Source organism: Cricetulus griseus, assembly GCF_003668045.3.
Source record: "Cricetulus griseus strain 17A/GY chromosome 1 unlocalized genomic scaffold, alternate assembly CriGri-PICRH-1.0 chr1_0, whole genome shotgun sequence".
Lineage (NCBI taxonomy): Eukaryota > Metazoa > Chordata > Mammalia > Rodentia > Cricetidae > Cricetulus > Cricetulus griseus.
This window is the reverse complement of record NW_023276806.1, coordinates 275260544-275287336: the sequence shown is the minus strand read 5'-3', so window position 1 is coordinate 275287336 and position 26793 is coordinate 275260544. Positions and strand designations below refer to the sequence as shown.

The 26793-nt window shown below is 48.7% G+C and overlaps 1 protein-coding gene across 1 annotated transcript in view; it reads right to left on the bottom strand.

Annotated features, from left to right (window-relative positions):
* The window catches only part of Col13a1 (collagen type XIII alpha 1 chain), a 187324-nt gene that overhangs the window by 103587 nt on the left and 56944 nt on the right, over positions 1 to 26793 (bottom strand). The window contains exons 3-13 of the mRNA XM_035451476.1: positions 25920 to 25927; positions 19391 to 19417; positions 16414 to 16449; positions 13145 to 13171; positions 10963 to 11013; positions 4022 to 4057; positions 3453 to 3479; positions 3218 to 3244; positions 1327 to 1353; positions 1204 to 1230; positions 396 to 422 (exon numbers count right to left, since the gene is read on the bottom strand). Of these exons, the coding sequence (XP_035307367.1) occupies positions 396 to 422; positions 1204 to 1230; positions 1327 to 1353; positions 3218 to 3244; positions 3453 to 3479; positions 4022 to 4057; positions 10963 to 11013; positions 13145 to 13171; positions 16414 to 16449; positions 19391 to 19417; positions 25920 to 25927 (320 nt within the window). The remainder of the gene's footprint in view (positions 1 to 395; positions 423 to 1203; positions 1231 to 1326; positions 1354 to 3217; positions 3245 to 3452; positions 3480 to 4021; positions 4058 to 10962; positions 11014 to 13144; positions 13172 to 16413; positions 16450 to 19390; positions 19418 to 25919; positions 25928 to 26793) is intronic.

Below are 26793 nucleotides of genomic sequence, written 5' to 3'. Positions count from 1 at the left end.
TCATATTTGTCCAGGACTGCCAGACATACAGACCACACACACATACACACACACACACACACACACACACACACACCCGATATCCTGCAGGGCAGAGAGGCAACACCAAGACCCATGCATGCCTCTTGGCCAATAGAAGGCAAAGTCACACACACATTCAAGAGACTCTCGGATACTTGTTCAGTGGACAAACAAGGTCATAGGAGTCTGGCTCCATGCAAATGGACACAATGACCACCTGACACAGTGCTGAAAGCAAGTCATCATTAGTTGTAGGGCGGAGCACACCGCACCTGACACACAGGGTTGCAGGTTCCTCCCTCCCCCCACCCGCAGGGTAGTGACTGGGCTTCAGGATGGATCAAAGAGCACCCTTAGCTTGAAGCATCACTTACCCGGTGTGGGTACTCGCCACACTGACCCTAGGAAGGGGAGATAAAGAGAGCGGCATTAGGCACTTATTAGGGGGATTTGTACCCCCATATACACCATGTATCTCCTCACCCGCTGGTGCCACTGCTCTGCTTTGGGCCCTCTGAGATGAAGTGGTTCCCCCTCCCTTGCCTCTAGTAGGCAACAGGAAGAACCCCTTAGGGCCTGCCTTGAAGAGGCTCCATGGGGTACAGGGACAGGACCCCACTACATGCCACCTACAATGATGGTAGGATTAGGAATATGTCCAGCTCAGTTGTCAGCCCATACCCCCAGTTAGTACCCAATAGCCCTGATGGGGCAACAGATTTGACAATGGCTTGTGGCTAGCAGGGCTCTGGGACTGCCTCCCCTAAACCAAGAATGCCAAGTACCTGAACCATTGTCCAGGGGTAAATCTACCAATCTTGGTCAGAAAGTGAGTAAGACACAGAATGTAGAAGGCCAGGAAAAAGTTAGGCCAGCAGGGTTCAGAGTTCATATCACAGAGTGAAGGAACCCCTTGGGATAGCAGGTGGACAGGGCCAAAGTGCATGAGTCCATGTCACAAAGTGAAGGAACCCAGTGGGATGGCAGGTAGACAGGGTCAAACTTAGGCAGGTCTTCAGGCTGGAGACTGACAGTGGGAGAGTGTCATTGTTTTCTCTCCCATACTAGGTATCTCTAAGGGTTCTTTAAAACTCAGATCTGGAAGTGGCTACTCTGACCCCTTTCTGCCTGGTGGAAGGCTTTGGCCCTGGTGCAGGTCTAGGAAGCATCAACGGCACTTACCTTTTCTCCCTTTTGTCCCTGAGGGCCCTACAAAGAGAAGGAAATGACAAGTGTCAGGGCTCAAATCCCAGGCCACATGGTCCCCAACCTCCCTGCTAGAGACAAGGAAGAGGAGCTACCAACCGGTTGTCCTCGGGGACCCACTAGGCCCTGTGGAAGAAAACACATGTGTCAGTGGGAGGGTAGATCAGAAATACATACCTGCTTTGGTTGAGACAGATATTGGACTTCTAGACACTTCTCAGACTGTCCCAAAGTCCTACAGGGCAGGACTGTCTATGTCCAACTGTCTGAGGTGGTATGGACTTATGTGCTAAGCCTCAGTGCGTGTGGCCAGTTGTTCCCTGTCCCCTTCACTCATTCCTCCAGCCAGACATCTCAAGGACCCTCTGCATGGGTGGCCTGGGGGTTGGAGGACCCTACATCCTGTACCCGGAGGGGGGGGGCTCAGGAGACCCCAGCACAGCTTGCTTCCACTCTCCTGGCTACGGAACCAGAAAGCCTTGTGTTGTGGAATATTACTTTAAGGTGTATTACAATTGTTTATGCTGTGGAACATTTGCTTTAATGATGCAAAGATGTGTTGCATTCTTTGATGTTGCATTTGTTGAACTCTGTGAAGTTGTGTTACTTTGCCTGTCTAAAACACCTGATTGGTCTACCAAAGGGTTGAACAGCCAATAGAGAAGCAGAGAAAGGATAGGCAGGGCTGGCAGGCAGAGAGAATAAATAGGAGGAGAAATTTGGGAAGAGGAGTGAGAAAAGGAGAGGAGTATGCAAGGGGCCAGTCACCCAGCTACACAGAAAACCATGGAGTAAGAAGTAAAGAAAGGTAAACAGAGTAAAGGTAAGAGCCCAGAGGCAAAAGGTAGATGAGAGAAATCAAGTTAAGCAAAGCTAGCTAGACAAAACCAAGCTAAGGCTGGGCATTCATAAGTAATAATAAGCCTCTGTGTGATTTATTTGGGAGCTGGGTGGCAGGTGGGTCCCCCAAAAGAGTAAAGAGTAAAAAAACAACCAACAGATTTGGGCATGGGTGGGGCAGGTCAGTGTTGCAGACATTGTGTTTTGAAAGGCCGGTGGTGTAGAGGAAGCTGGGATGGATACCCGAATCCATGTTCTGAGATCCCTGGAAGGCACAAGGGGACTTGGCATTTCTGTCAAGGTTGCCTTATCATTTGGCTCAAGGGAGGAGTAGGACTCTGTGTCTGGCGAGCTTTGAGGAGATTTCACTGAAGCCCTGGTTGAGGAGGCCCGTGCTGATGTGCAGGTAAGACGGCAGGGAAGATATGTGTGGGCTGACCCCTCTGGGCCAGGCTCTGCAGACCCTCACAGGTCCAAAGACAAAAGAGGCTGGCACCACCTCTGCCTCCCAGTGCCAAGAGAATGACAATGTTCAGACATGGCTCAGGGTTGATCATGGTCAGCTAGCCATTCCCAGTCCAACACACTCTGAATTTGAACCCTTGCTTGAGCTTCTGAGATTGCTGTTAGCCCTGTGCTGGCTTTTGGGAACCACCTGAGTGTCAGTCTCTGGCTCCCTGGGCATCTGGGTGAGTGACCTCAGTGTGGCAAGATGCAGGGATGAGTCCTTCTCCTGCATCGAACTCACAACGGGCTCTACCTCAAAACTAGGAAACTCCAAGTAGGCTCACAGAGGCGGGGCTTGAGAGTCCCAGGACAGCTCAGGGGAAGCCACTGTGGGAAAAGCAAAGGGCCACCATCTCCTAGGGAACAGCCCACCACCACCCTGAGAGTGCTGATGTTAGTGTGTTGGAAAAAACTCCACTTACACAGTATGGGAGTGTAAGCTAGTTACTAGTTGACCTGCTAAGCTATGTGGCACTGGCCAAGGGTGACCCCTGGGTGTCCCCAGTGCAGGAGAAGGGCTTACTGCTTCTCCCTGCATGATGATCTAGGGTGACTGTGATAGGTGGGCTCTGTCCCTTTGTGGGAGTGAGACCAGGATGGCTCCCCACCTGTCTTATGAAGGAAAGAAAGTAGGGTATCTTACCGTCTCCCCTTTAGGTCCGGGGTGGCCCTGGAAAGAAAAGGGTTTCATGTACATTGTTTAAACATTGAAGCCCTTACCCTGCCCGTTTTCTCAGTGTCACTTGTCACTTACTCATCTGCCCAGACCCTAACCTTCAGGTTGGCTGGGGCAGGGGTGTAGGAGGACCAGGAACCTCAGGTGAGTGAGCTGGGCAAAGCCCAACTCGAGGGTCTACTTACCCTATGAGTCCACTTACCGGCTTGCCGTCAAGACCAATGGGACCCTGAAAAGAGAAAGGCTAGATGCAAAGGCCAAGTTTCCCAGGTCTCTTGCCCAGGAGGCAGCCTGGTCACAGTGTGTTCCTTGGAAGCCAATGTTGCTCAGCACTGAGGCAGCTGCTCCCCTGATCCTGCCCCTTAGGGCCTATCTAGGCTCCATTGGCAAGGGTTAAAGGACACTCCAATGGCTACCCCACTGCCACTTCCCTGGTTGGCCTCTCTTCAGTGCCTAACCAGAAACCATCAGTTTGATTTCTCTGGCCCACCATCTGCCCACAACCTGGTATCAAAGGGTTATATCAGTTCACTCACTCAGATCCTGCTAGGCCACCACTAGCTATATGGATGTCTCTGTCCTTTCTTGTAGCAGAAGCTCGGCCCTGAGCTACTGGCCCTTAATGGCCCTTTAATAGGTTACAGAGTGGGTCCTTAGAGGCTAGAATCAGGAGGAGAAATGTGGCCTCAGGGATTATCTTGGTAGATGCACTTTAACCCAGCCAGGCCCAGGACCTTCCTATCTCTCCTAATCTGAGCCCTCTGCACTTACCGGAAATCCAGGGAAGCCTCGAGTGCCCGGCTGGCCCTGTGAAAAACAGAGCAGTGAAGATGAGTGAGGAGAGATGGAGCCAAGCCCATCCTTCGGGTTCATCTCTATGCCCATCCCTGACTGTGTGTTATCACCTGTGAACTGGCTATGGGAGGATGCAAAGGACAGAAAGGGAGTGTCACAGCAGAGTTCCTGCAGGGACCAAGCTGGGGAGAGGGAAGGAAGCAGGCAACATGGGCCTGCTTGGGCCCCTTGAGCCTTGACATGTAAATAGACAACAGAACAATGGGACAGTCAGGTCAGTGGAAGGCTTACTCTGAATTGCAAAGAAATCCTGGACCAATTTGGTCCGTTTTCTTCATTTATAGGCATGGCTCATGGCCGCTAATCTAAGGATGACTTGGAAGTCTGCAGAACTTGACCTTCAAAACTGTGTTTTCAGGCTAGAATGGGTCAGATTGCTCCTACTCCACAGGCTTCTCCCAGTAGCTGGGCAATCTCTAGATTCTCTGTCTCTAGGAAGGAGAGACATCCAGGCTCATTTCGATAGAGGTGCAGAGTGCTACAGAGATTGTGTGTTTCCGGGTCATAGGGCTAATGGTCAGGATCCCACCCAATCAACACAGAACTGTGACTGCAGGTCTGAGAGGCTAACCTCAGACCTGAGAGGGTAACAGAGAGCTGAGAAACCTGAAGCCCGGTCACTTCCCTCCACAGGATCCTGCAAGGGTTTTCCTGCCACTCATATCATTCAAGGCTCCAGCAATATGGCCCAGCAGTTAAAAAAAAAAAAAAAAAAAAAAACACTTGCCATAAAGCCTGATGACTTCAGTGTGATTCCTGGGACCCACATAGTAGAAAGAGAAAATTGACTCCTGCAAGTTTATTGGCATGCATGCTCACACATGCACAAGCACACAGGCACACACAAATACATGGAATGAAACTTTGTGTTTTGTTTTTGTTCTTTTGAGACAGGGTCTCACTCTGTATCCTGGGATGTCCTAGAATTCACTCTGTAGACCAGGCTGGCCTCAAACTAACAGAGACCTATCTGCATCTGCCTCACAAGTGCTGGAACTAAAGGTGTGCACCAATACACCTTCATTACTGATTTTTAAGATGAAGTCATCTTCCATTCCATCCCTGTGACCTGGTTACCTCCCTCTCTGTCTCCTCTAGGCCTCTGCTGTCTGCCCAGAATAGTGGCTTGCCTGCTTTTCCTGAAACACGTGCCAGCTCTCAGTTTGGGATCCCCTCAGTTTACATGGCAGAGCCTCTTTGCAAGTATGGACTGTTGGGTCTGGCAGGCTGAGTTCTAATGCAGCCTTCATCCACAACTGTGTGATGCCAAGACATTGTCTAACTTCCACAAGCCTCAATATCCTCATCCCTAGAATGGGAATAACCATGTAATCTCATCAGGTTACAAAACTATCAAAAATTCTGCTTGTAATGCCTCTGAAAATAGAAGCTCCACCATTGGGCACTTTTTGAATTAAGTTGACCAGAAGGGTACCAGAAACCAGCCAGACTGCTTGTGTTTATTGTATGCCTGTGTACGTGTGTGTGTGTCCATGTACATGCAGATATGAACCTAGCGGCCAGAGTGCAATGTCAACTGTCTTCCTCTATTGTTCTTCACATGAGTTTTAAGGGCAGTGTGTCTCTTTGCTGAACCCAGTGCTTACTGGCTAGACTAGCTGATCAGTGAGTTCCAGGGATCTTCTTGTCTCCATCTCTGGTGCTGTGGTTACAGACACGTGCCACAGTGCCACAGTGCCTGTGATGGAGACCTGAACTCAGGTGCTCACTGCTCACAAGGCAAGCACTATCCACCACGCCATCTCCCCAGTGTCTTGGGATCCATGGAAGTCTTAATCAAGAAGTAGTTTAGGAACAAGATCCCATCCAGGTAACAATGTCTCTGGACTCATGTGCTGTGACCCTGAAGTATTTCCAGGCTCCCTGGATCCTTCCTGAATCTGTGCATGGAAGTATCCAGAGGCCTCTGCACAGGTACCATGCCACCCATCTGGCCAGTTGGCATAGAATGCCTTTGCCATGTCAGGGTTGGGTGCTGGTCCACAGGGAACTAACTAGCTGCAAGCTCAGGATGGACTTGGGGCAAGTGTCCAAAGGCAAGAGTGTGGCGACACCACTCATATGTCAGAGGGCCCTGGCCTCTGTCCTCTCAAGGATAAGGATTGCTAAGAATAGGCCTAAGGAGAAAGCCGGAGACTGTTGCAATGTTATCACTGAAACCTCCCAATGTAAACTTTCTGTAACTGCTCTGGACACGGAGAGGCCGGAGGAAGAGGTCAGGAGGAAAGGGTTCCAAGAAGCATCTTCATAGCCATCTCAGCTGATATTTACGTGGCTGGGATAATCACACGCTCTGCTAATTACAGTGCTGGCTCCAGTAAGCAGTGTGCATCCCTCCAAACCAGGGCCAAGTCCGGGACTAACCAGGGCTTTTTCAAGGATCTGGGGAGGAATTCTGTCATTGACCACATGGAAATGGGATTCTGCTTCCTGGAGAGAGGTTGGGCATGGAGAAGGCAATTGGGGAGTCTTACAACTGGACTGTAATTTGCATCTCAATTTATGCTGAGCTTACGGCCTCTTCCAGTGTTTTCTGGTCATACTGATTCCAGGCTGGGAGGCTGGGGAGCTGGCTATTTGAGACAACATATTATTATGGTGTATGCTTTAATATGTTAGACTAGTATTATATATTATTTATGTAATATGTATTATGTAAAGAGTATAAACAAGCAAATATATTTGAGACAGGATCTATGTTGCCCAGACTGGCCCTGAACTCCTGAGTTCAAGTGATCCTTCTGTCTCAGCCTCCTGAGTAGCTGGGGTGGTAGGCTTCTCAATGCCTGGCTTATACTAATCTTTTCTGTAAGGTTGTTTATCTTTTCTGACCTGGTCTGAGTAAAGCTATTTGTTAAGAGCAGCTCCTTGCAAATGCTACCTAACTCACCTTGTCTTTGAAGTGTTTATCACTGTCTTTGATTTGCAAGCCTAGAATCATCATGTTTAGAAAGACAAAATTCCCCTGTGGCTTTTGGGCTTTCTGCTACGTTCAGAGGCCTTTCTTAGAGGGAATTATAGAACATGTGTTTATATTTTGCTCATATAGTTTATGGTTTATGCTTGAACCCTTAGTATTTTGTTGTTATTCTTTTATTTTGATTTGGTTTTCTGAGACAGGGTCTTATGTAGCCCAGGCTGCCTCAAATCTACTATATAGTTGAGGCTGGCCTTGAACTCCTGATCCTCCAGACTCCATCTCCCAAGTGCTAATATTACAAGTGTGCACTACCATGCCCAGATTACACTGGAATATCTTACTCACTGACATCTGTCTTGATAGATTGGGTAGGATAGAAATTCTCTATTAAGAAAGAATCAGGGGCTAGGGAGGTGGCTCAGCTGGTGAAGCCCTTGCTTCATACAACTGATGACTGGATTTGATCCTTGGAAAGCATGGAAAGGTGGAAGGAGAGTAGACTCCATGAAGCTGTCCTCTGATCGCCACATGATATGCATCATGGCAGGCATGCTCACACACTTCATGTGTACACACACGCACGCACACACGCACACACACGCATGTATGCACGCTCGCGCGCGCGCACACACACACACATGCACACATGCATGCACACACACGCATGTACACACGCGCACACACACAATCAAACTTTCATTTTACCTCTTCCCCCATGTGTCACATGCCACAGATCCCATTTGAGAACAATCCACCTTTCTCTTTCTCCTGTTAAATGACACTTTTATCACAAATCAAATTCCCACCGGCGTTTGGTTTTGTTTCTGATCCTTCTTTTTCGTTCTAGCCATTTGTCTCAGTTGCCCTACTCTTTCTTCCTAACAAAGTCACGAGCTTACTCTTTTTTGTTTTCTCCTGAAAGAACATCAGCATCTGATTGGACAACCAGCCCTGTCAGCGTTCACCAGGATGAGGCACATTTTAATTACATTTATGGATAAAGGATCTCTATATGAAAAGGGAAAATAAGCTATGTCCAACCATCCCTGAAATTCATCTTGCTCTGAGGCACCTCCCTTCCCTGCAGCATCTGCCCCTCCTCCTGGGGAGGGTATTGCCATGCACTGTGTGACTTAGAAGTATGTGCTAACCAAGACTTCTTCTCTTTTCTACAACCATTTCAATTACACCATGTCTACCCCCAATGGTGTACGCAGGAACAAACACTCCCTCCGTGTGTGTGTGTGTGTGTGTGTGTGTGTGTGTGTGTAGATGGATGGATGGATAGGTATATAGATAAACAAATACAGATATAGCCTGTGCCAGGCATTTAAACAGCACTCACAGCCACTTCAATCAATGTGCTCCCACTGAGCACAGGGAGAGGCTACCTCTGGAAGTTGTGTACTCTTGAGTCCCTCATCCACTTACCACAACCCGAGGGACCCCCACAGCCTTGGGATACAGTTCCTGAACATCTTGTGGAGTCTTTCACACAGAGCCCTCGCTGCTCTCTCCAGCCTCATCCTTGCTTTCCCATTCAATCCTTTTTCTAGGTGCTTCTCTTGGGTCAGGAGCTAGGCACCCTCCTGCCCCTCCTGCCCTGGGCGGACTCTGTAAGACCTTGAATGTAGCTCAGGTATCCCTGGCCCGATCCCAGTGGTTTCCTTCCTCCATGTCCCTACTACTTCCTGCTGCAGCAACATTGTCAGTACTGTCATGGCAAATGAGATTGCTATCATGGGCCTGGAGGGCAACCAGGCAGAATCTCATCATCGACCCAAGACCTGGCAGGCTCTAGGTTCCTGACAGACACTCAGTAGGTGTGTCTACCTCTATGGGCAGCTTCCTCATGATGGTAGAAGCTCGCATCCTTCCTACCGGTCCCCAAAGAGCAGCTGGGGAGCCCCTGCAAGGGACGGACCCCTTGACATGCAGTCATCCTTAGCTTGGCCAGGACCCTGTCTAGTATCTTGGAGTCTGGTCTCCCACTCTGTTTCACAGGGCTTCCCTGAGGATACCCAGACACTAGGTTCCAACTCCTTGTGCCACTGGAATGGGAGTCATCCTTCTCCAAGTGCCTGGATGGCCCCTTTTGCTTGGACTCTTGATCAGCCTCCAGCAGAGTGGGCAAGTGGCCCTTCAGAATGGCAAAGCTAGAGCCAGGGTGGTGGTGGCTCACGCCTTTAATCTCAGTGCTTGGGAGGTAGAGGCAGGTGGATCTCTGTGAGTTCTAGGACATCCAAGGCCACACAGAGAAACCCTGTCTCAAAAAACCAAACAACAACTTAGTTCTAAGATAGCCAGAGCTATTACATAGAGAAACCCTGTCTCGGGGTGGGGGTTGGAGGGAGAATGGCAAGGCTGGTTCTGATGAGCACTATTTATTCTGGGTCCTTCCTGACAGAGTGGAAAGCCACATGTCCCCATGTCTGCTGCTGCCACCTAAGGCTTGCCTACTTGACCTCTGCCCTTAATGTCAAGCAGACCTTTTGCCTGCCAGTCTCCTGCTTCCACAGCTTGGTGCAGCAGGCACAGCTGAGGGGCAACCTGGTGTCTGGTAAGGACTCAGGGTGGTGTGGCCTTCTGGCTGATGATCGGTGGCCAATGTCAGAGGACTCTGGACGTGGTCAGGACACCAAGTGTCACAAACCCAATGGAGGCATCAACAAGGACCATCATTTTCCCCTCAGGGTGAAGACCCTTTTTGGACAGCGACACTGTGAGCTGGAAGGGGCTGTTGGGACAAAATCTCACTGATCACTTATGAGCCTGGTAATCAATGTGGGCACAAGATTCCCAGGTTCCTCCTGTGATGTGCTGTTCTGGAGACCTAGCATGTAATTAGTGCCTGTGAATTAGTCACTGTGATTTCTTGTTCCTTTACTCCAGTAGGTCACAGCCCTTTTGGGGGTTGCATACCAGATATCCTGCATATCAGATACTTAGACATTACTATTCATAACAGAAGCAAAATTATAGTTATGAAGTAGCTATGAAACAATGTTATGGTTGGGGGTGATGTCACCACAACAGGAGGGACTCTGTTAAAGGGTGGGGGTGTTAGGAATGTTGGGGACCCCTGATCTACTCTCTGCACTTTCCCACTGTCCCACTATCTCATTGTATCCTCTGCTACCCCTGCTCCCTCATCATATGGTAGGTTCCTCATCAGGGAAAGGGAGGTCCACGACCACACAGCACCCTGGAAAAATCCCTTCTCCTCTATGGGCCTGTTTGCTCTTCAGAGAGACTGCTAGACAATGCTGAATTCCTGCCTCCTCCCTGACACTGGTTCCATCGAAGCTGTGTGAGTGGGTACCTTGGGACCCCACTCCTCCTCCTACCCAGAGCTGTGCTATCTTGCTGAATCCATCACCCTCATGCCAGGCAGTCCCTCAGGAAGCAAGTCAGAGGGAGGTCTGGAGGTGCTAGTTAGCTCCCAGGACCTGGTACTGACAGTGAGGAGGAGGCTTGGAGCATGGAAGATGGGTTAGGGCTTCATTAGAGCCAGGAATGGGTGCTGTGGTCAGTGAACCCGGACTGTGTCATCTTCTCCTGGTTTGGGGAAGCAGAGATTTGTTCCAAAAAAACTGAGACACCCACTCAGGACAGGCAGAACTTTTCCCTCGTGTAAACAACAGCAACCACCTCTCCTGCCTCCCAGCTGCTGGAGTTTTGTGGCCAGAAGCCAGGCCTTGGAGCCCTCCCGGGAGGCAGTAATTTAGGTATATTTAGTCAGCCCACTTTCTTTAACATCAACAGCAATGCTGAAGACCAACCGGGCTGACCACAATGCCGTATGGGATGGCCACACCCGGAGGCCTGTGCCAAGGCTCACCCTTATCCCCCCCAAAAGCTCTCTTCATTAACTTTCCCAACCTCCACATCCCCCAAGAGAACAGCAACAACTTACAGGGGGGCCTCGAGGCCCGATGATGGACATCCCCGCGTCTCCAGGAGCACCCTGTTGGGAGACAGAGGATGGGTGGAAGTAGCTCTGGGTAGGAGGAGGAGTAGGGTCCCAAGGTACCCACTCACACAGCTTCAATGGAACCAGTGTCAGGGAGGAAACATAAGGGGAAGTAGCGGGGATGAGGGAGCTGGCATTCAGGAGAGGGGATGCTACCCCATAGACCAAAGGGAGACCAGAAATCAGTTGGAAACAGGGAGCCCAAAGATGATGATCAGAATCTCCCAGAGGACTTGATAAGGGCACTAGAAAGCAGCAGACATGAAGACATGTGAATGGGAGAGGACAATGGGCTTAGAAGTCCATGACATCCAGGGGCAAGAGGGAGGCACAGGGAAAGGTGGCTCTGCAGTGACCTCCCACCAATTTCACCTGGCAGCACACCCTACGATTGTTAAGTAGAATTACAAGAACAGAGGATCAGGACATACAATACCCTGGCTATATGGGCCCAGCAGCCTTGAGCACAAAGGCTGGGTGTCCCAGGGAATGACCCAGAAGGATGAAGGCTGAGCCCAGCGCTGAGCCCCTAGAGCATGTCCCAGAGCTACTTGACTGAGAGTGCCGTGTGATAAATTACAGGGTGTGTAGGTGGAGGGTCCCCACCAGGAGTCCATATAAAAGGTAGGAGGGGAATGAAGAAAAAGCCCAGGACCTGAAGTTAAAGTCATGGCAACTTTCTGAGCTTACACAACACCTCTGAGAGCTGGAGCTTGAAATGTTCTGCAGCCCTTGTGTGGAAGGGACTGAAAGGCTTTTTGTTAAAAGTCCTAAAGTGATTTCAAGCCAGTGACTGTAGTACTGTGAAGTGGTGGACAAGGCTTAGGGCAAAATGCATGCTTTGAAGGGAAACACTGCTCCTTAGCAGATGTGTGATTTGGGGCAAGCTAATTAACCTCTCTGTTTATTTCCTAAACTATGGCAGAGAAAAACAGCACCTATCATACAGTCGGAATATGGAAAATCCATGGGATGATAGTGCTTAATTAAAAGCACCGAGTGGTCTGAGGAAGGTGATGTGCCTGTCTTTCCTTGGCAGTTTCACCACGATTGGATGAGACCAATAGTCTTGTTCCATTTGGTAGACTGCCCAGCCCTATGGTCAGTAGCCTCAGCCTTGGAGTCATAGCACACAGGGCTGTTCTCCAGCTCTGTCACCTTCTAGCTGTATGACCATGGGCATTCAACTTTCCTTTTCTGTGTCTAGTCACAGAGCATTAACTGGGCTAGTAGGAACAAGAACACTTACAGAGTGCCTGAGGCTGGAGTGTGCGGCGGGATCTTGAAGCAGATATTACTGTTAGCATTTGTTGTTACATTGGGGATAGGATACTCTGTTGCAGAAACAGTGTGTGGGGTGTGGGGGGGAAGATGGTGGGGACAGATGGATGGACTGACTGATGGACAATGACCACATGGGGAGTCTCATGCCTGTAATCCCAGTTCTCAGCAGGCAGAGGCAGGAGGTAGGAAAAACATGATGAGTTTCAGGTCAGCTTGGGCTACATAGTGAGTTCTAGCCTAGTCTGAGCTACAAATCAAACTCTGTCTTAAAGGAGGAAGGGGCAGAACAAAAAAGGCTCACAGTATTGTCATGCCCAGTGTCTGCAAGGAGGGAAGGAAAGTGGAGGACCAGGAATCCCAGGTTCTAGTCCCTGCTCATGTTATAGGTGGGGACATCGGACAAACCCCAGTCTTTCCCTGGATCTTACTTTCTCTTCTGATTGGATAGGTTATGCTCTGAAATCTCCAGAAGCCACCATACTGCTCTTTCAGGACTCCCCCCACCCCATGTTTCCCCCTGTAACTACTGGCTTCTCAGGCAGAGTGGAGGGTCTTCTCTGTGAGTCTGGGACCCGCCCTGGGCAGTCCCAGTTACACAGTAATGACAAGACAGTCTTCCTTGGGGGTGGGGGTGGGGTGTCAGCCCAAAGTTAGGAATCAGAGCAATGGGATCCGTCACATGTGGTTACTGAAAGTTAGGGCCGACTCACTGAAGTGGGACAGCTGGGATCTTGCCCAGTAATCCCAGGGCTCCACACCAGGGTGTGAAGGATGCTAGCCTGAAAGCCTCCCAGTAAGAGACAAGACTGGGATAAAGATGGAGGGGGCAGCAAGGACTCACCTTCTCTCCTGGTTGACCTTTGACACCCTGGGCAGGTAGCCCCACGAAACACAGGGCATAGGGTAGATGGGGGGGTGTGGAGAGAAAAAAGAGGGTAAGAGACAGACACTGACACAAGAATCCGTGTAAATGGCACAGCAACTGAACAAAAGAAATCACCGTGAAATAAGAAACACAGCGCAAAAAACACAGATGCAGACACGCGACAGCCATCGCAGCCAGCAAGCATGGCCAGCTGCTCTACATCATTAGGAGAGAAACAGGGGATCCTGTCCAAGTGCTGCATGCACACTGTGAGCGAGCCAGTGAGTGAGCGAGCAAGACACACACAGACACACAGACACAGACACAGACACAGACACAGACACACACACACACACACACACACACACACAGACCCCCAACCCAGTCAGAAAATCTCCCTGAGTAGCCAAGGTCCAATGGGCTATGGGCAGGTCTGGGAAGAAGTTCCCAAGGCCCATGATCATGTCTCTGGGAGCTCTGAAGTTCCCTCTGGACACTAAGTACAGAGTCTTGCTGTACTTTGTACTTAGAGAAGTAGCCCTGGAACCTTTAGGGCTACCCACGCCCTAAAGGTAGAGGGAAAGCCAAAGACATGTGGGGGTGGGGTAGGGTGGACAACAGAAGGGCCTGAGTGGCTAAGGCCTATAATCCAACTGTTTGGAGAATGAAGCAGGGAGAATACAAGTTCAAGGCCTGCCTGAGCTAGAGAGTGAGTTCAAGGCCAGCTAGGGCCAAGGCTAAAGAGGGCAGAAGATTGGACTGGGTTGTAGGATGCTTGCCTCATAAGCTCAAAGCCCTGTACTCAATCACCAGTACTCAAAAAATGGCGGCAGTGGTTGGAAGCAGTAGGCACAAATTCTGCAAGGATGGAGGATGAGTCGGAATACAAAGAAAGCTGAATACCCAGCCCTTGTCACCACAGTGGTCAAAGGATAGGCAGCTTCCATCTACCCAGCTCCCAATAGACCAGTGGCGCCACCTCTGGTGAAGTATGGGAATGACCCAGGAATTTCACACCTACTGGCCATTGGACACGCCAGTCCTTATCAAGTGGCTTGTGCCAGGACACCTAGTGAGCAGCCAAATGGGCCATCCCACATTGAAAATAGCACCAGCAGTGAGAAGCTCCAAAGTGGCTGGAACGGAGATTTGCCCAGGAGGTGGGAGGCTTCCGGAGGCTCCCATACCTCACCCCATGGCCACCAAGCAGGAAGCTCTGCTGGGATGGGGGCAAGAAGGAGTACTCAGAAGTACATTTTGCACTCAGCAGGACTTCCTGCGGGCCAGCTGCTGTGCCCAGGGAGAAAAGCTCCCAACACTTACCTAAGAGGAGCAAAGACTGTTGGTCAGTTGGCTTGGGTACAGGATCAACCCTGCCCCATTCCTGGGTAGATTTTACCCATAAAATGGGATCTTTATGACGACAGCAGAGGCGATGCTTCACTTAGGTGCATACAATATAATGCTTTGTGGAAGGATGGAAGGTAATGTCTCATCTCTGAATGGGATCCACATACGGACCCAGTGTCCAATGGGCAGACTGATGGAGCAGAACCACAGGGCAGGCAAAATGCCCAGGGTCTTGGTCCTGAATCAGTGTGAGGACTCCATGTAGGGGCCCTGGACTCCTACACTCCAACAGGCCTTGGTAGGCTTATGATACTGAAAGAATGGCACAACACTGTTTGTACCCACTGACCACTTTTCCACTCTCCCTAGGTAACAAGCCTTGTTGACTGTGTGTGTGTCCGGGGGCGGAGAGAGGGGGCACTGGATAAGTGCTTTGAGGTTGCTGAGGTCCTCAGAAGATAGCACTTTGGGAAACCCTATGCCAAGAACCTGGTAAATGTTGGGCAAAATGGCATTGACTAACATGACTCCCAGCACCACGGAGGTGGCTTCCCAGCTCAGGTTGCATGGAGCACCTGTATTGAACACTAGAATGCTCCAGGCCTCTGAGGCATCAGTTTAAAGCCAGCCCCTCCTTTTAGTTATGGTATTATGGATTGACTGCCAGGGTCAAGGGCCCAAATGTGGAGCCTGGTTGCCTGTGCTCAAGTAGCTGCTTACACTTCCTAGTGAACAACCTTGAGCAAAACATTGACCTTCCAAACCTCCGGAGTACTGGGGGTGGGGTGGAGATTGAGCCTCTCAGCATACAGTTCTTTCAAGGGCTGAGTGAGCTGATACTCGAAGGCTCTTTGGCTTGGTTCAATACCCAGCGTGATGTCAGTACTAGCAAGACTTGCCTAAGCTTTGGGTACCCCAACTCCATGCTTGCGCCAACCATGCAAATTCACACTCAGAAGTCACCGTCATGCTTAAGGCCAATACCATCACAGAGATGACAGTCACAGGCAAAACTAGCAATGATGGCGGTGGGAGCAGGCTGATGCTGGTGAGTAGTTAGCAGTCAGATGAGGAGGGCAGCCCTGACTATGGATGTACTGGCTACATTCTAATTCAGAATGCCCTTCACCACCTCAGACTTCTGTCTTTCTAGACCTTCATCCTGAGGCTGGCAGGACAATGCAGGCGCCAGGGACTCAATGCCTGGATCCAGCCTTCTCATGTCTCCTGCCCAGCCACTCTTAGTTCCCTTGAACTCTTTCATCACTTTGTATCACCCTTTATGATGACCTAGAGGAACTGCCTGGAACCAAGCCCTGTCTTTAGTACCTCTGAGCGTGGAGTCCATCCGTAGAGGACACCCATGGGAGATAGCATTGGCTCCGAGAATGGTTGCAGGAACAACTGGTGCCTTGGAATACTTAGGCATCACTCCATCCATCCCCCAGCGTGTCCAGAGATTTTCTTGTATTTTTTTCCCTCTACTGTCCAGTGTGCTGCAGAGTACTTAGTCCCTACATCTCCAAGAACACACTTTAAGCCCCCAGGAGGTGGTAAAAGCACTGGTATGTATGGACCTTATGTATACTGTGTCTTTTGACACGCTAAGAAATTAAAAAAACGATAACTTGCATTAAATAGCACAAGTCTGACAGTATTTCCTAAGAGTTTGGATGGATGTTCTAATATCTGTAATATGTCTCTTGTAATATCTGACTAGTAGCTGAAGTTGTGTGCACAGATGAACTGCAAGATGCTGTTTGACACTCATTGGAGACTGGAATAAGATGTCTTCCCCTGTCTGTCCTTGGTCCTCCTGAAGTTGCATGGAGGACAAGCCAGCATGGAGAAGCAAGCAATGGCCCCCCCAAGCAGGGACATGTGGGCCAACTCACCACACGTCCAGGCATCCCAATGGCACCCTTGTCCCCCTGATGAAGGAGATGGAAACAGTCAATGTGGTTGCCACCTGCTAGAGAGTCCCATGTGCTTCTGCATCCCTGGCTTGGGGACACAGCTAAGCAGCTTTGTTGGGGGCAGCTGGGACAACATCTGGAGTGGCATCAAGTGTCACATGGATGTCACAGAAAAACTTCCCAGGAGACTTCACTACTAACTAGTGTCAGGACCTCCATGCCTGGATGGAGCCAGACTTCTCGTCTCTCACCTATGGCTTTCTGCACTCAAGTATGGTGCTACAGGATAAAGGTTACAGCGGGAGGAGGTCATTGGCTTAGGCCTCAGGTTCCTTACGCATCTCCAAGCCCCCTTTCTCCCTTAGACTTGTGTTGTGGCAGCCCCATCAATGATGGCCAAAATGGAACTAGGAAGGCACAGACCAAGACATAAGGCAAAGGACTTCCCTAAGTCTGTCTGTCTGTCAGAGCCAGGGAAGCAATGCCCATGCTCTCCCACGCCTCCTCCTGCTCTGGTGTTGTGCCCTGCCCCCCTTTCCTCAAAGGCTGCTTCAGCATGTGGAGTCACATGCTTTGTTTTGTAGCCAGGGTTACATCCTCTAGCTCTGGAAATCTGCTTACGAAGTTTCATTTGTCCCCCTCTCAGTAGAAAGTATTTTTTTGTAATCATAGTCATGCAGACATCATAAAAAATCTGGGGTGGGGCCTCAAAGGATGAGGAGCAACAGGGTATAGAGGATGATGTCCAGCCTCCTGGACGGAAGACTGCCTGAAATTCCCCTGGAGTGTGTGTGTGTGTGTGTGTGTGTGTGTGTGTGTGTGTTGGGGGAGGGGTCTCTGGGGTGACTCTGGATCTGCTGATCCCAAAGAGGCAACCACAGAGACAAAATGCCTCCAGGGAAAAGCGTCATCCCAAGACACATGTGGGACACACAAGAAATGCTGTCAGTTCCTGTTAGGCTTACACTGTCAAGATCAAGGGCATCTATGAGCAAAGCATTCTGCCCTTACTAAGAATGGTACAGTGCTGGTTGTAAGCACTGGCCGTTTCCCCATCTTCCCTGGACACCAGCCTTATTGAGTGGGAGATGGGGGATGAAAGCTTTGAGGCTGCTGAGGACCTTATGAGATGCTCCTGCCTTAGGCTAAGAACTTGACATTTGGTGAATGTCGGGCAAAGTGGCATGGACTAAATAAAGCGGAAGCCCCCAACACTGTGGTTCTACACGCATGTTTACTCTTCCTGTCCTTTATATGGTAAAGAAGGGCCAGCACGGGTGCACCTGCTAGTGGGTGTCCTCACAACCCTTCACATGGAAGCTCAGACCCTCGACCAGTGCCTCTGCCCCTCCCACCGAGGACACACCAGGCCCATGCTTGTTGTCAGCTCTGACTCTGGTGACCTCACAGTCCACTCACGCTTGGGCTTTTGAATGATATTCCAGGGTGTGTGGGTCTCGGATTGTTTTTCCTTTCTTTTGGAAAATAATGTTCTTTGCAGCCCTGGCCATAAAATGTTCAGGTTAGGGACAAGCATGGAAAGGCCAGTGACTGGAAACTCGTCAGCATCCTCTGCTCTGAGAATGGCCCCCTAAATGTCTTTTAAAGGTGGAAGTTGTAAGAAAAAAAAGCCCGCCCACATTCCTCTCAGTCACCTGACCATCCCCCCTGCTTAGATTTCACAGGGACCAAGTCACCCGTCTACAGCTCTGGGAGAATTTCAGATTTTGTGGCTGAGCCTTCTTCCATGTGTCCTTGACTAACAAAAGTTACTGGCCATGGATTGATTCTAGAAGCTGTTAGATTCGTCAAAAAGTTATAATTCACATCCAAAAGGTCCTAGAATCCAATGGAAGTGGCCTTTAGCAAAGGGTGCCGGGGAAGACAGGTATCAAAAGTCCCCCCTGTAAGCCCTCCTCCCCTGCATCTCTTCCATTCCTGGCCTGAACGCCTCCTCCCTGACTAAGCACTCCAAAACCCTTCTATGCTTTACGTAACACCCTAGATGGCTACAGTATCTTGCCTGAGCCACTCCCTGCTCCAAGGCCCACATTAGTTATATTCAGTCCTCATCTCATTTATCTAAACAGATAAATCTCTTAGAAAACTTTAAAGATGGTGCTCAAATAAATGTGGCATGGGCCACAAAAAAGTTCTGTGCTCAGTGGTGTGTGACAATCCACTAACAATCCACTACTGGGAAGTTCAGACAGATTAGCGATGCACTTTGTCCTCTTGAACCTGAGCCTTTGTCTTCCCATCCACTAAAATGGGTTTGAAAATACACACTTCTCTGAGCTGTTACTATTTTTCTGAGTTATTAAGCAATCATGGCTGGGGATGCTCAGAATTCTCGGCACCTATTAAAGCTCAGGATGTGATGGTTATTCAGGTGACTTCTACCCACTTTTGTCCAAAGTCCCCGTGGTTTGTCAGCCTTCTTATGGCAACTGGGGAGAAATAAAGGTTTTTGAGTCCACTTTTCACCAGAGGGCACAGGAAGACTAGAACAGTCATTTGAATGGCATCTGCTGTGAAAGAGGATGGCAACGAACCAGGGGTTGACCAGTTGTCCCAGTCTCCCATTACAAACTATCCATCTTTACAATAACTCCTGTGTTGGGAGGGTCTGCTGCTGGGCCTGCCTGCTTAATACCTTAGGAGGTTTGCAAAAATTATAGCCACAGACCCCAGATATTCTCCAGTGTTCCAAGGTAGAGGGCATGGGAGTGGTTTTACCCTCAGCCACAAACTACAGAGTCCAGAGGGAGGTCACACTCAGAGAATTGTGATAACTGGCCACCCAACCCAGCCAGTCAACAGACTGAGAAAGACTAAGTGATGGGGGCAGGAGTGTGGCTCAGTGAGAGAGTACTTGAAACATGCAAGGGCCCTGGGCTCTATCCCCAGTACCCACATGAAAAGGAGGCAGAGAGAGAAGAAATAATTTACTTACAGGGAGTCCAGGTCTTCCAGTGGGGCCCTGAAATAAAGAGGTGGAGAGTGAACTTGACACAGGTCAGAATCATGAATAGTTAGTGGGGTAACATTGCCCCAATCAGCTGTGACCTCAGGGAAGTCCCTGTGCTCTAGGAGCTTGTTTGTTATCAAAACAGGGATGGGGCTTCCTTTCTGGCATCTATCCATCCATAAAACCAAGTAACTAGGACCTCCTATATGCCAGGCCCAGGAATAGGACAGGAAACAGAAAGACGATATGTCCCTTCCCATGACTCAAGGGCTTTGCTTCTCACTAGCACGCCCCTGTCTCTGAGGCCTTCTGTCCGGCTCCTTGTGGTTCTCTGGGCACCACTTCTGCCCATTGGCCCTGACTGAGAAAGGGTAGGGATGAGAGGTAGTCAGGGTTCCGTGTTCCCTGTTCTACCATATAGGAGAAACCAGGGGTATGGCAGAGCCTGCCACATGTTATGATACCCCTGGTACCCAGGCCACATCTATACCTATGACATGGGGCCAGAGAAGGGGAAAACCACAGAGGATCCTGAGGGAGACAGTGGGACTTGCTTTGATGTGTGAGACCACCTAAGATCACCTACTCTGTGATGGGTCAGCACTGGGGTGGAGAGTAGGGGCCATTCTGCCTTCCTGCTTCCTGGAACCCAATAGACAAAAGTTTCCACAACGTGAAGGAGGTAACAATACCAGCTGGGCATATGTCAGCCTAGAGTCATCCTGGCATTTGGGAGGCTGAGGCATGAAGATGATGAAGTATAGACTCTGTCTCAAAATCAGTAAACATATAGATAAATAGAAATTATCCAACAAATATCCTATCAATTATACTTTCCATCATAACAGCATATACTGGAAACCTCTCAGGAAGTCACAAAATCCAGAGAGTGGTGTTTTTCGACAGCTGGACCCTGACCTGAGATGGGTTTGACCCAAAAGAGCGGTGGAGGTACTATACTGACAGCTGCCTTCTTCCAAGAGGGGGGCAAGATTTATGAACTACTCTCAGGAGCTAAATCTGCATGGATCAGGAGGACTAATACGGTGAAAAGGACCATTCTACCAAAGCAATCTAGATTCATGCAATCCGAATCAAAACACAACTCTCCACAGAAATTGCAAAAAGCAATCTTCAGCTTCATACAGAAACACACACACACACACACACACACACACACACACACACACACACACACCAAACAAACAAACAAACCAAAAAAACCTAGACTAGCTAAAACCGCCCTGAATGATTGAAGAACTGTTGGAGTATCACCATCCTAGATTCAAGTTGTGGTGCAAAGCTATAGAAATAAAAACATAAAGACAGACATGTTGATAATGGAATTGAGCTGATCAATGGTATTGAACTGAAGATCTAGACACAGTTTCCCACACCTATGGACACTTGATTTTTGACAAAGAAGTAAAAAATAAACAAGGGAGAGGATAATTTCTTCAACAAACAATGCCAGTCAAATGGGATGACTGCGTATAGAAGAATGAAAACAGATCCATATCTATCATCCTCCACAAGACTCAATTCCAAATGCATCAAGGACTTCAACATAAGGCCAGCTGCCCCAAATCTGACAGAACACTAAGACCGACAGTTAATGAATGGTAACTCAAAAAGCTCAAAAGTTTCTAAATGACAAAGGACACTGTCATTTGTTCAAAGCAGCAGCCTACAGAGTAGGAAAAGCTCTTTACCACATCTGATAGAAGGTTAGTATCTGAAATACATAATAGGACTTAAAAAAAAAACTTGAACAGCAGAAAACAAATAACCCAATTAAAAAAATAAACAAAAACGAGGTACAGATCTAAACAGAAAAGTTCTCAAAAGGAGAAACACAAATGGCTGAGAAACAACACTGAGATATGTTCAACATCCTTAGCCATCAGGGAAATGCAAATTAAAACTACTTTGAGATTTTATCTTACCCCAGCTGGAATAGCCAAGATCAATAAAGCAAACAACAGTTCACATTGGTGAGGATGTGGGGTAAGAGGAACACTCATCCATTGCTGGTAGGAGTGCAAACTTGTACAGTTACAATGGAAACCAGTGTGGCAGTTCCTCAGGAAGTGTGACTCAATCTACCTGAAGATCCAGCTATACCACTCTTAGGCTCTATATCCTACTAGAGAGACACTTGCTCATCCATGTTCATTGCTGCTCTATTTATAATACCCAGAAATTGGAAACAGCCTAGCTGTTCAGTAGCTAACGAATGGATAATGAAAATGTGGTATATCCACACAACGGAATATCATTCAGCTGTTAAGAAAATGAAACTATCAAAGTCACAGGTAAATGGATGAAACAAGGAACAATCATCCTGAGTGAGGTAACCCAGATCCCAAAAGACAAATATTGTTATTTTTTCTCTTATATGTGGATGTTAGCTCTTATGTTTCCAGTATGTTTGTTTTAATCCAAATAACCACAGAGGTTGGGTACCTAGTAAATAACTGGGGTGGGGTAGAGGGAAAGAGAATACAGTGTTATAGGGGGATAAAGGAGAAACCAGAATAGGAGGATTAAATAGGGAGGGAAATGGAAGGACAGGGTAAAGGAGGGAATATGGGGAGTAGCAACTAACACTAAAGGCCATTTGAAATGATATGGAAACCTATTACTGTAGTAGCTTCTTAAAATATAAACAAACATGAAAATAATATAAATGGAGTCACCAAATAGGGGAGAGAATACCTCAACTAGCCATCTTATGACACTGAGTAAAACCTCCAGCCTAGTAATGAGTTATATATTATTGAATTGTTGGCCAAAGGGGCCCCATTGGAATGCCCAAACATCACAAGCTATTGCCAAGACTATCAGTTGCTCTCCTCAACCTGATGGTGAGGGCCTGTTGCCGAAGACACTAAACATGGAGAAGTCAAGTTGGTGCCTAATTAGAATCTTCACCCTACTGACTAGTGTTGGTGGTACTGGAAGGCACTCTGCACATTACCAGAGGAGGAAGGTAAACACCAACCCGGGTGTGAACCCTGTGACCTACAACAGCAACCTGCTTGCATGAGATACTTGTGCAACAGTGGCACAAACACTATGGTAGTAACCAACCACTTTTGGGTTTTTGGACTGGATTTAAGATCCACTTCATTAGTTGGAATACCTGACATTGCTCAGGTGGCCCAAAATCTGAGACTAGATAGCTCATGGGCTTAGGGGGAAACCTACTTATTATTCTGATAAAGAGATCTATCAGTAAAATGACATACTGCTATACCCATAGATCAGTGCCTTGCTCAACCCACATCAGAGAAACTGCCTCTGGAGGTACTTGGAAACTGACACAGAGACACACAACTGGACAAAACACATAGAGTGAGAGACTAGAGACTCTGGAGCACTCAGTTCTAAATGGGGTGTCTTCCCTTCAAGGCTTAGGAATCTACACAGAAAGAATCTAAGAGCCAGAGGTAATGGATGACCCCAAAGAAGAAATGTCTCCCTGACACAACAGTACTGATGCATATGAACTCACAGAGACTGTGGCGGCATTCACAAAACCCACACAGGTTCAAGCCAGATGGGGCCCCAGAACTGAGAGGGTAAGTAGACACAGGGTCCCCACCTCTAACCAAGAAGCGATCTGCAGTCAATAGTCAATAGCAAAGATAAAATCAGTTTTTCTCCAATGGAATCTCACTGGATATGTCAACCACACTTCAGCACAGGCCCTATGCCCAGAAGTACTTGGCCCACACAAAACAAACTCAGTGGCATTTTTTTGTGGACCTTTTGTTTCCCTTTGCTTTGTTTAGGAATTGTTTTTGTCTTATGGGTTTTTTTTGCTTGTTTATTTTGATTTTCATTTTTGTGGGTTTTTTGTATGCGTTTCTTGATTGTTTTTATTTTCATTTCTTGTCTTTGAAAGTGAGTGAGAGACAAAAGAACATAGAGTTGGGTTTGGAGGGAGCTGGGGAGGATCTGGGAGGAATTAGGGGAGGAGAAACATGATCAAGATACAGGGTATGAAAACAAGTTTTTAAATACAAAAAAAAAAAAAAAAGGAGCTGGGCCTGAGTCCTGGCACATGGGGTGGGTCCAGCACTACAGGAGCTGTTTCAGTAGCAGAGCTAGGATCTTCTGGAATAGGAGCAAGCACACTGTAGCCAGTCCACCTGTGCTCAATCTGGCTCTGCACTTTACTATGTGAGTGATGAAGATGACCTTAAGCAGCTTGGTTTCCATGTGCCTTTGTTTCCTGAGCTTGAAAATGGGAGAGCAGTAACCAAGCAATCCCCTGCCCTTTATGATGAGATAAACTAGTGTAACAGTTAACTGGGGACTTGCATAAAGCAACTGGTAAGCAAATGCCAGCAGGAGCCGTTATCAGAAGGGGACAAGTAGGTGAGGCACAGGACCAGGAAACGCCACGCTTCACTGAGTGTCGAACGCCTACCTAACTGTAGACTGAGTTTTGCAAAAATAAAAACAAACAAACAAAAACCCTAAAATCTGTTTTATCTTTTTGCATGGACCAACAGGGAGCTCAAAGCCAGGTTTCCTGCCTCTTCTGTTCAGCTCCCCACCCCTATTTCCCTACCTAGTTTGTTCGGTTTGTTTTCTATTGCTGTAATAAATACCATGACCAAGGGGGTTGGGTTTATTTGGCTTACACATTCAAATATCAGTCCATTGTGTGAAGTCAGGGCAGGAGCTCAAGGCAGGAACTGAAGCAGAGGCCAGAGAGGGGCACTGCTTACTGGCTTGCTTAGTTTGTTTTCTTACGATACAATGCAGGACCACCTGCCCAAGGGCAGCATCATCCACAGTGGGCCGGGTCCTCTCCCACACCAATCACTAACCAAGAAAATAACTTGCCAACAGGTCAATCTGATGAAGGTTTTTTTTTTCTTCCAACTGAGAAACCTCTTCCCACATGACCCTAGCCTGTGTCAAATTGACAAAAACCTAACTAGTACATAGTTTTAAATCCCTCTCTCCCAAAGTGAGATAGGATAGAAGTAAATTAACAGGATTTACCGATTTTTTTTCTTTAAATCAGAGGGTGCTGTGTACTCCTATAACTCAAATAACGAGAAAGAGGGCAGGGGAGAAGCCAGGCTTCTGCCTTGAGCTCAAGGGTGGGGATAGTGAGAAAGAGAAGAAGAAGAAGAAGAAGAAGAAGAAGAAGAAGAAGAAGAAGAAGAAGAAGAAGAAGAAGAAGAAGGGATACATGGCCCTATTCCAACAGGTGGCCTGTCATACTTCCATTTTAAAAAAGACAGTATTTGGTAGCCCAGGCTGTCCTTGAACTCCCTATGTAGATGAGGGTGAGCCTGAATTTTGGATCTTCCTATCTCCATCTTCCAAGTGTTGGGATTTAAGCTGGATTAAACCTAGAGCTCCAAGCATGCTAGGCAAGCACTCTACCAGCTCAGCCATATCCCCAGCCTCTGCCATCTATTCTGGCAGATGGGTGACAGAAGGATCATTTGATGCCCCGAACTAACATCGAGCGAGAATGCACCTTCCTCCTTGACTGCTCTGCTATTCAAGTCCTACCATATAAGGTGCTGGCAGGATTCTTGGGGGCAGGAGCTGGGATTTCAGTGTAATCACTGAGTATTAAGTAATGGTCTCTTTAAGAACCAGGTGCACTGGTTTCACAAGTAGGGAACTCTCTTTCTCTGGCTTCCACTGGTTCCTCACAGTCCTAAAGCCATATCCTAGCAACTCAGGAGGGAGGTACAGGAGGGAGGAGGTGGGGTAGATTTCAGTAACCTTGAGAAAGATCTGATGTGAAGGGGCTGGGCCCTTTCAGAGCCTCCAGGTTCCCCCAGAACCCTCTGGTCTTTTGTAGGGCTATCAAATGCTGTCCCTCAAAGAGCACGTGATTCTGGCATTGGGTCCTTTACTAAGGTAAAGGGAGGTGTTTCCTTGGGTTCTTCTCTGGGTGACTGGAAAAGGTCCAGCTCCCTGCCCACGCTGGGACTAAGGCCCAGAAGCAGGACATGTTGACTCTACTGCCATTGTCACCACCAGCCTCAGCTGCCCCTTAGGGCCTGGCCAGAATGGGGCTGCCCACACAGGGGTGTGGATGGCACTGTGGAGTCTCCCTAGCTTGGAGCTGTGCCCTGACCTGCTTTCTGCATGGGACAAAGACATTAGGGGAGCCTAGCTGGGTGATCTTTCTTCTTTCTGACAGCTACCATTTTATTGTTGTTGTTGTTGTGTGTGTGTGTGTGTGTGTGTGTGTGTGTGTGTGTGTGTGTGTGTAAGGGGGAGGACAAAATAGATAGGCCAAGAAGGGGTAAGCCAGTCTTCTAGAATGAAATGAAGACCAGAAGGCCAGGGTGGCCCTTGTCTTGCCCTGAGGGGATACAGAGTCCTCAATCTTTGTGGGACATGGGGAAGGACCCTCCTGAAAGACAGCAGGGGGCAGGCTGTCGGCGCCCCACCCAGGGCCCTGTTACCATAGATGACACAGGCCTTTGAGACGCGCACACGGGGACCAGCCGCAGCCTGTACTTACAGGAGGTCCTGAAAGAGAGAGAAAAGGGCTGGTCAGTGTCACTGCTGCCAGAGGGAGGGGGTGGGGAGGTCACCTTAGAAACAACATCCAAGAATTCTTTGGCAAACAGGTTTCCATCTGGTCTTCAAAGTTCCTCTTTTCCTGGCTCACTCTTGTCGGTGTAATCCATGTCCCCTTTATTTATTTTGTCTCCATATTTTTATTATTGGATGAGAAATGCAGGGTCTGAACCCCAGGTTCAGCCCTGAGAGGGTTCTAGTGGTCCCCACCCCTCACCTTCCTGCCTGTCAAATCGTGTTCTTGGGGACCTGCCAGTGTTTGCATTCCAGGCTGCTCTGTGGTGGCCTCCAATGCATGCACAGAAAGGTCACGGAAGGCGCTGCAGAGATTGATGCTGTTTGCATGTTCACCACTCCTCAGGCTTTCCCAGGACATGCAATGGAAACCTGGCAACAGGAGCCGGGGGTAGGGTGGGAAATGGGGGGACTCTCTAGCCCTCCCTCCCAGACTGAGGTCTATTGGCCTGGCCTGGTTTCTGTTAGGCACTGAGTCAGACATCTTGCCCTCCTGGCTCTGCCGCCCACTACTGCTTTCCCCAACACCCACTTGTCAGTCCTGGGTCCAGCGCTCTCTCTCCATGGACAGTCTCCCTCTCCCTCTCCACTTTCTCTCCTCCTGCATGGACTTCAACAGTAACCCTGTCTCATTATCAAGAGTCAAAACTCAAGTATTGCGAGGGTGGGAGCCAGGAGGGTAGAAAAGGAAGTAGTGACAGAAAACAGCCTAAAGGCGTTTCTGTAAGAAGGGAGCTATGGAGCCCCACGGCCCCAAAGGGAAGGGGTCCGGGGTGTGTGTCTCCTCAGCCCCTGCTGAC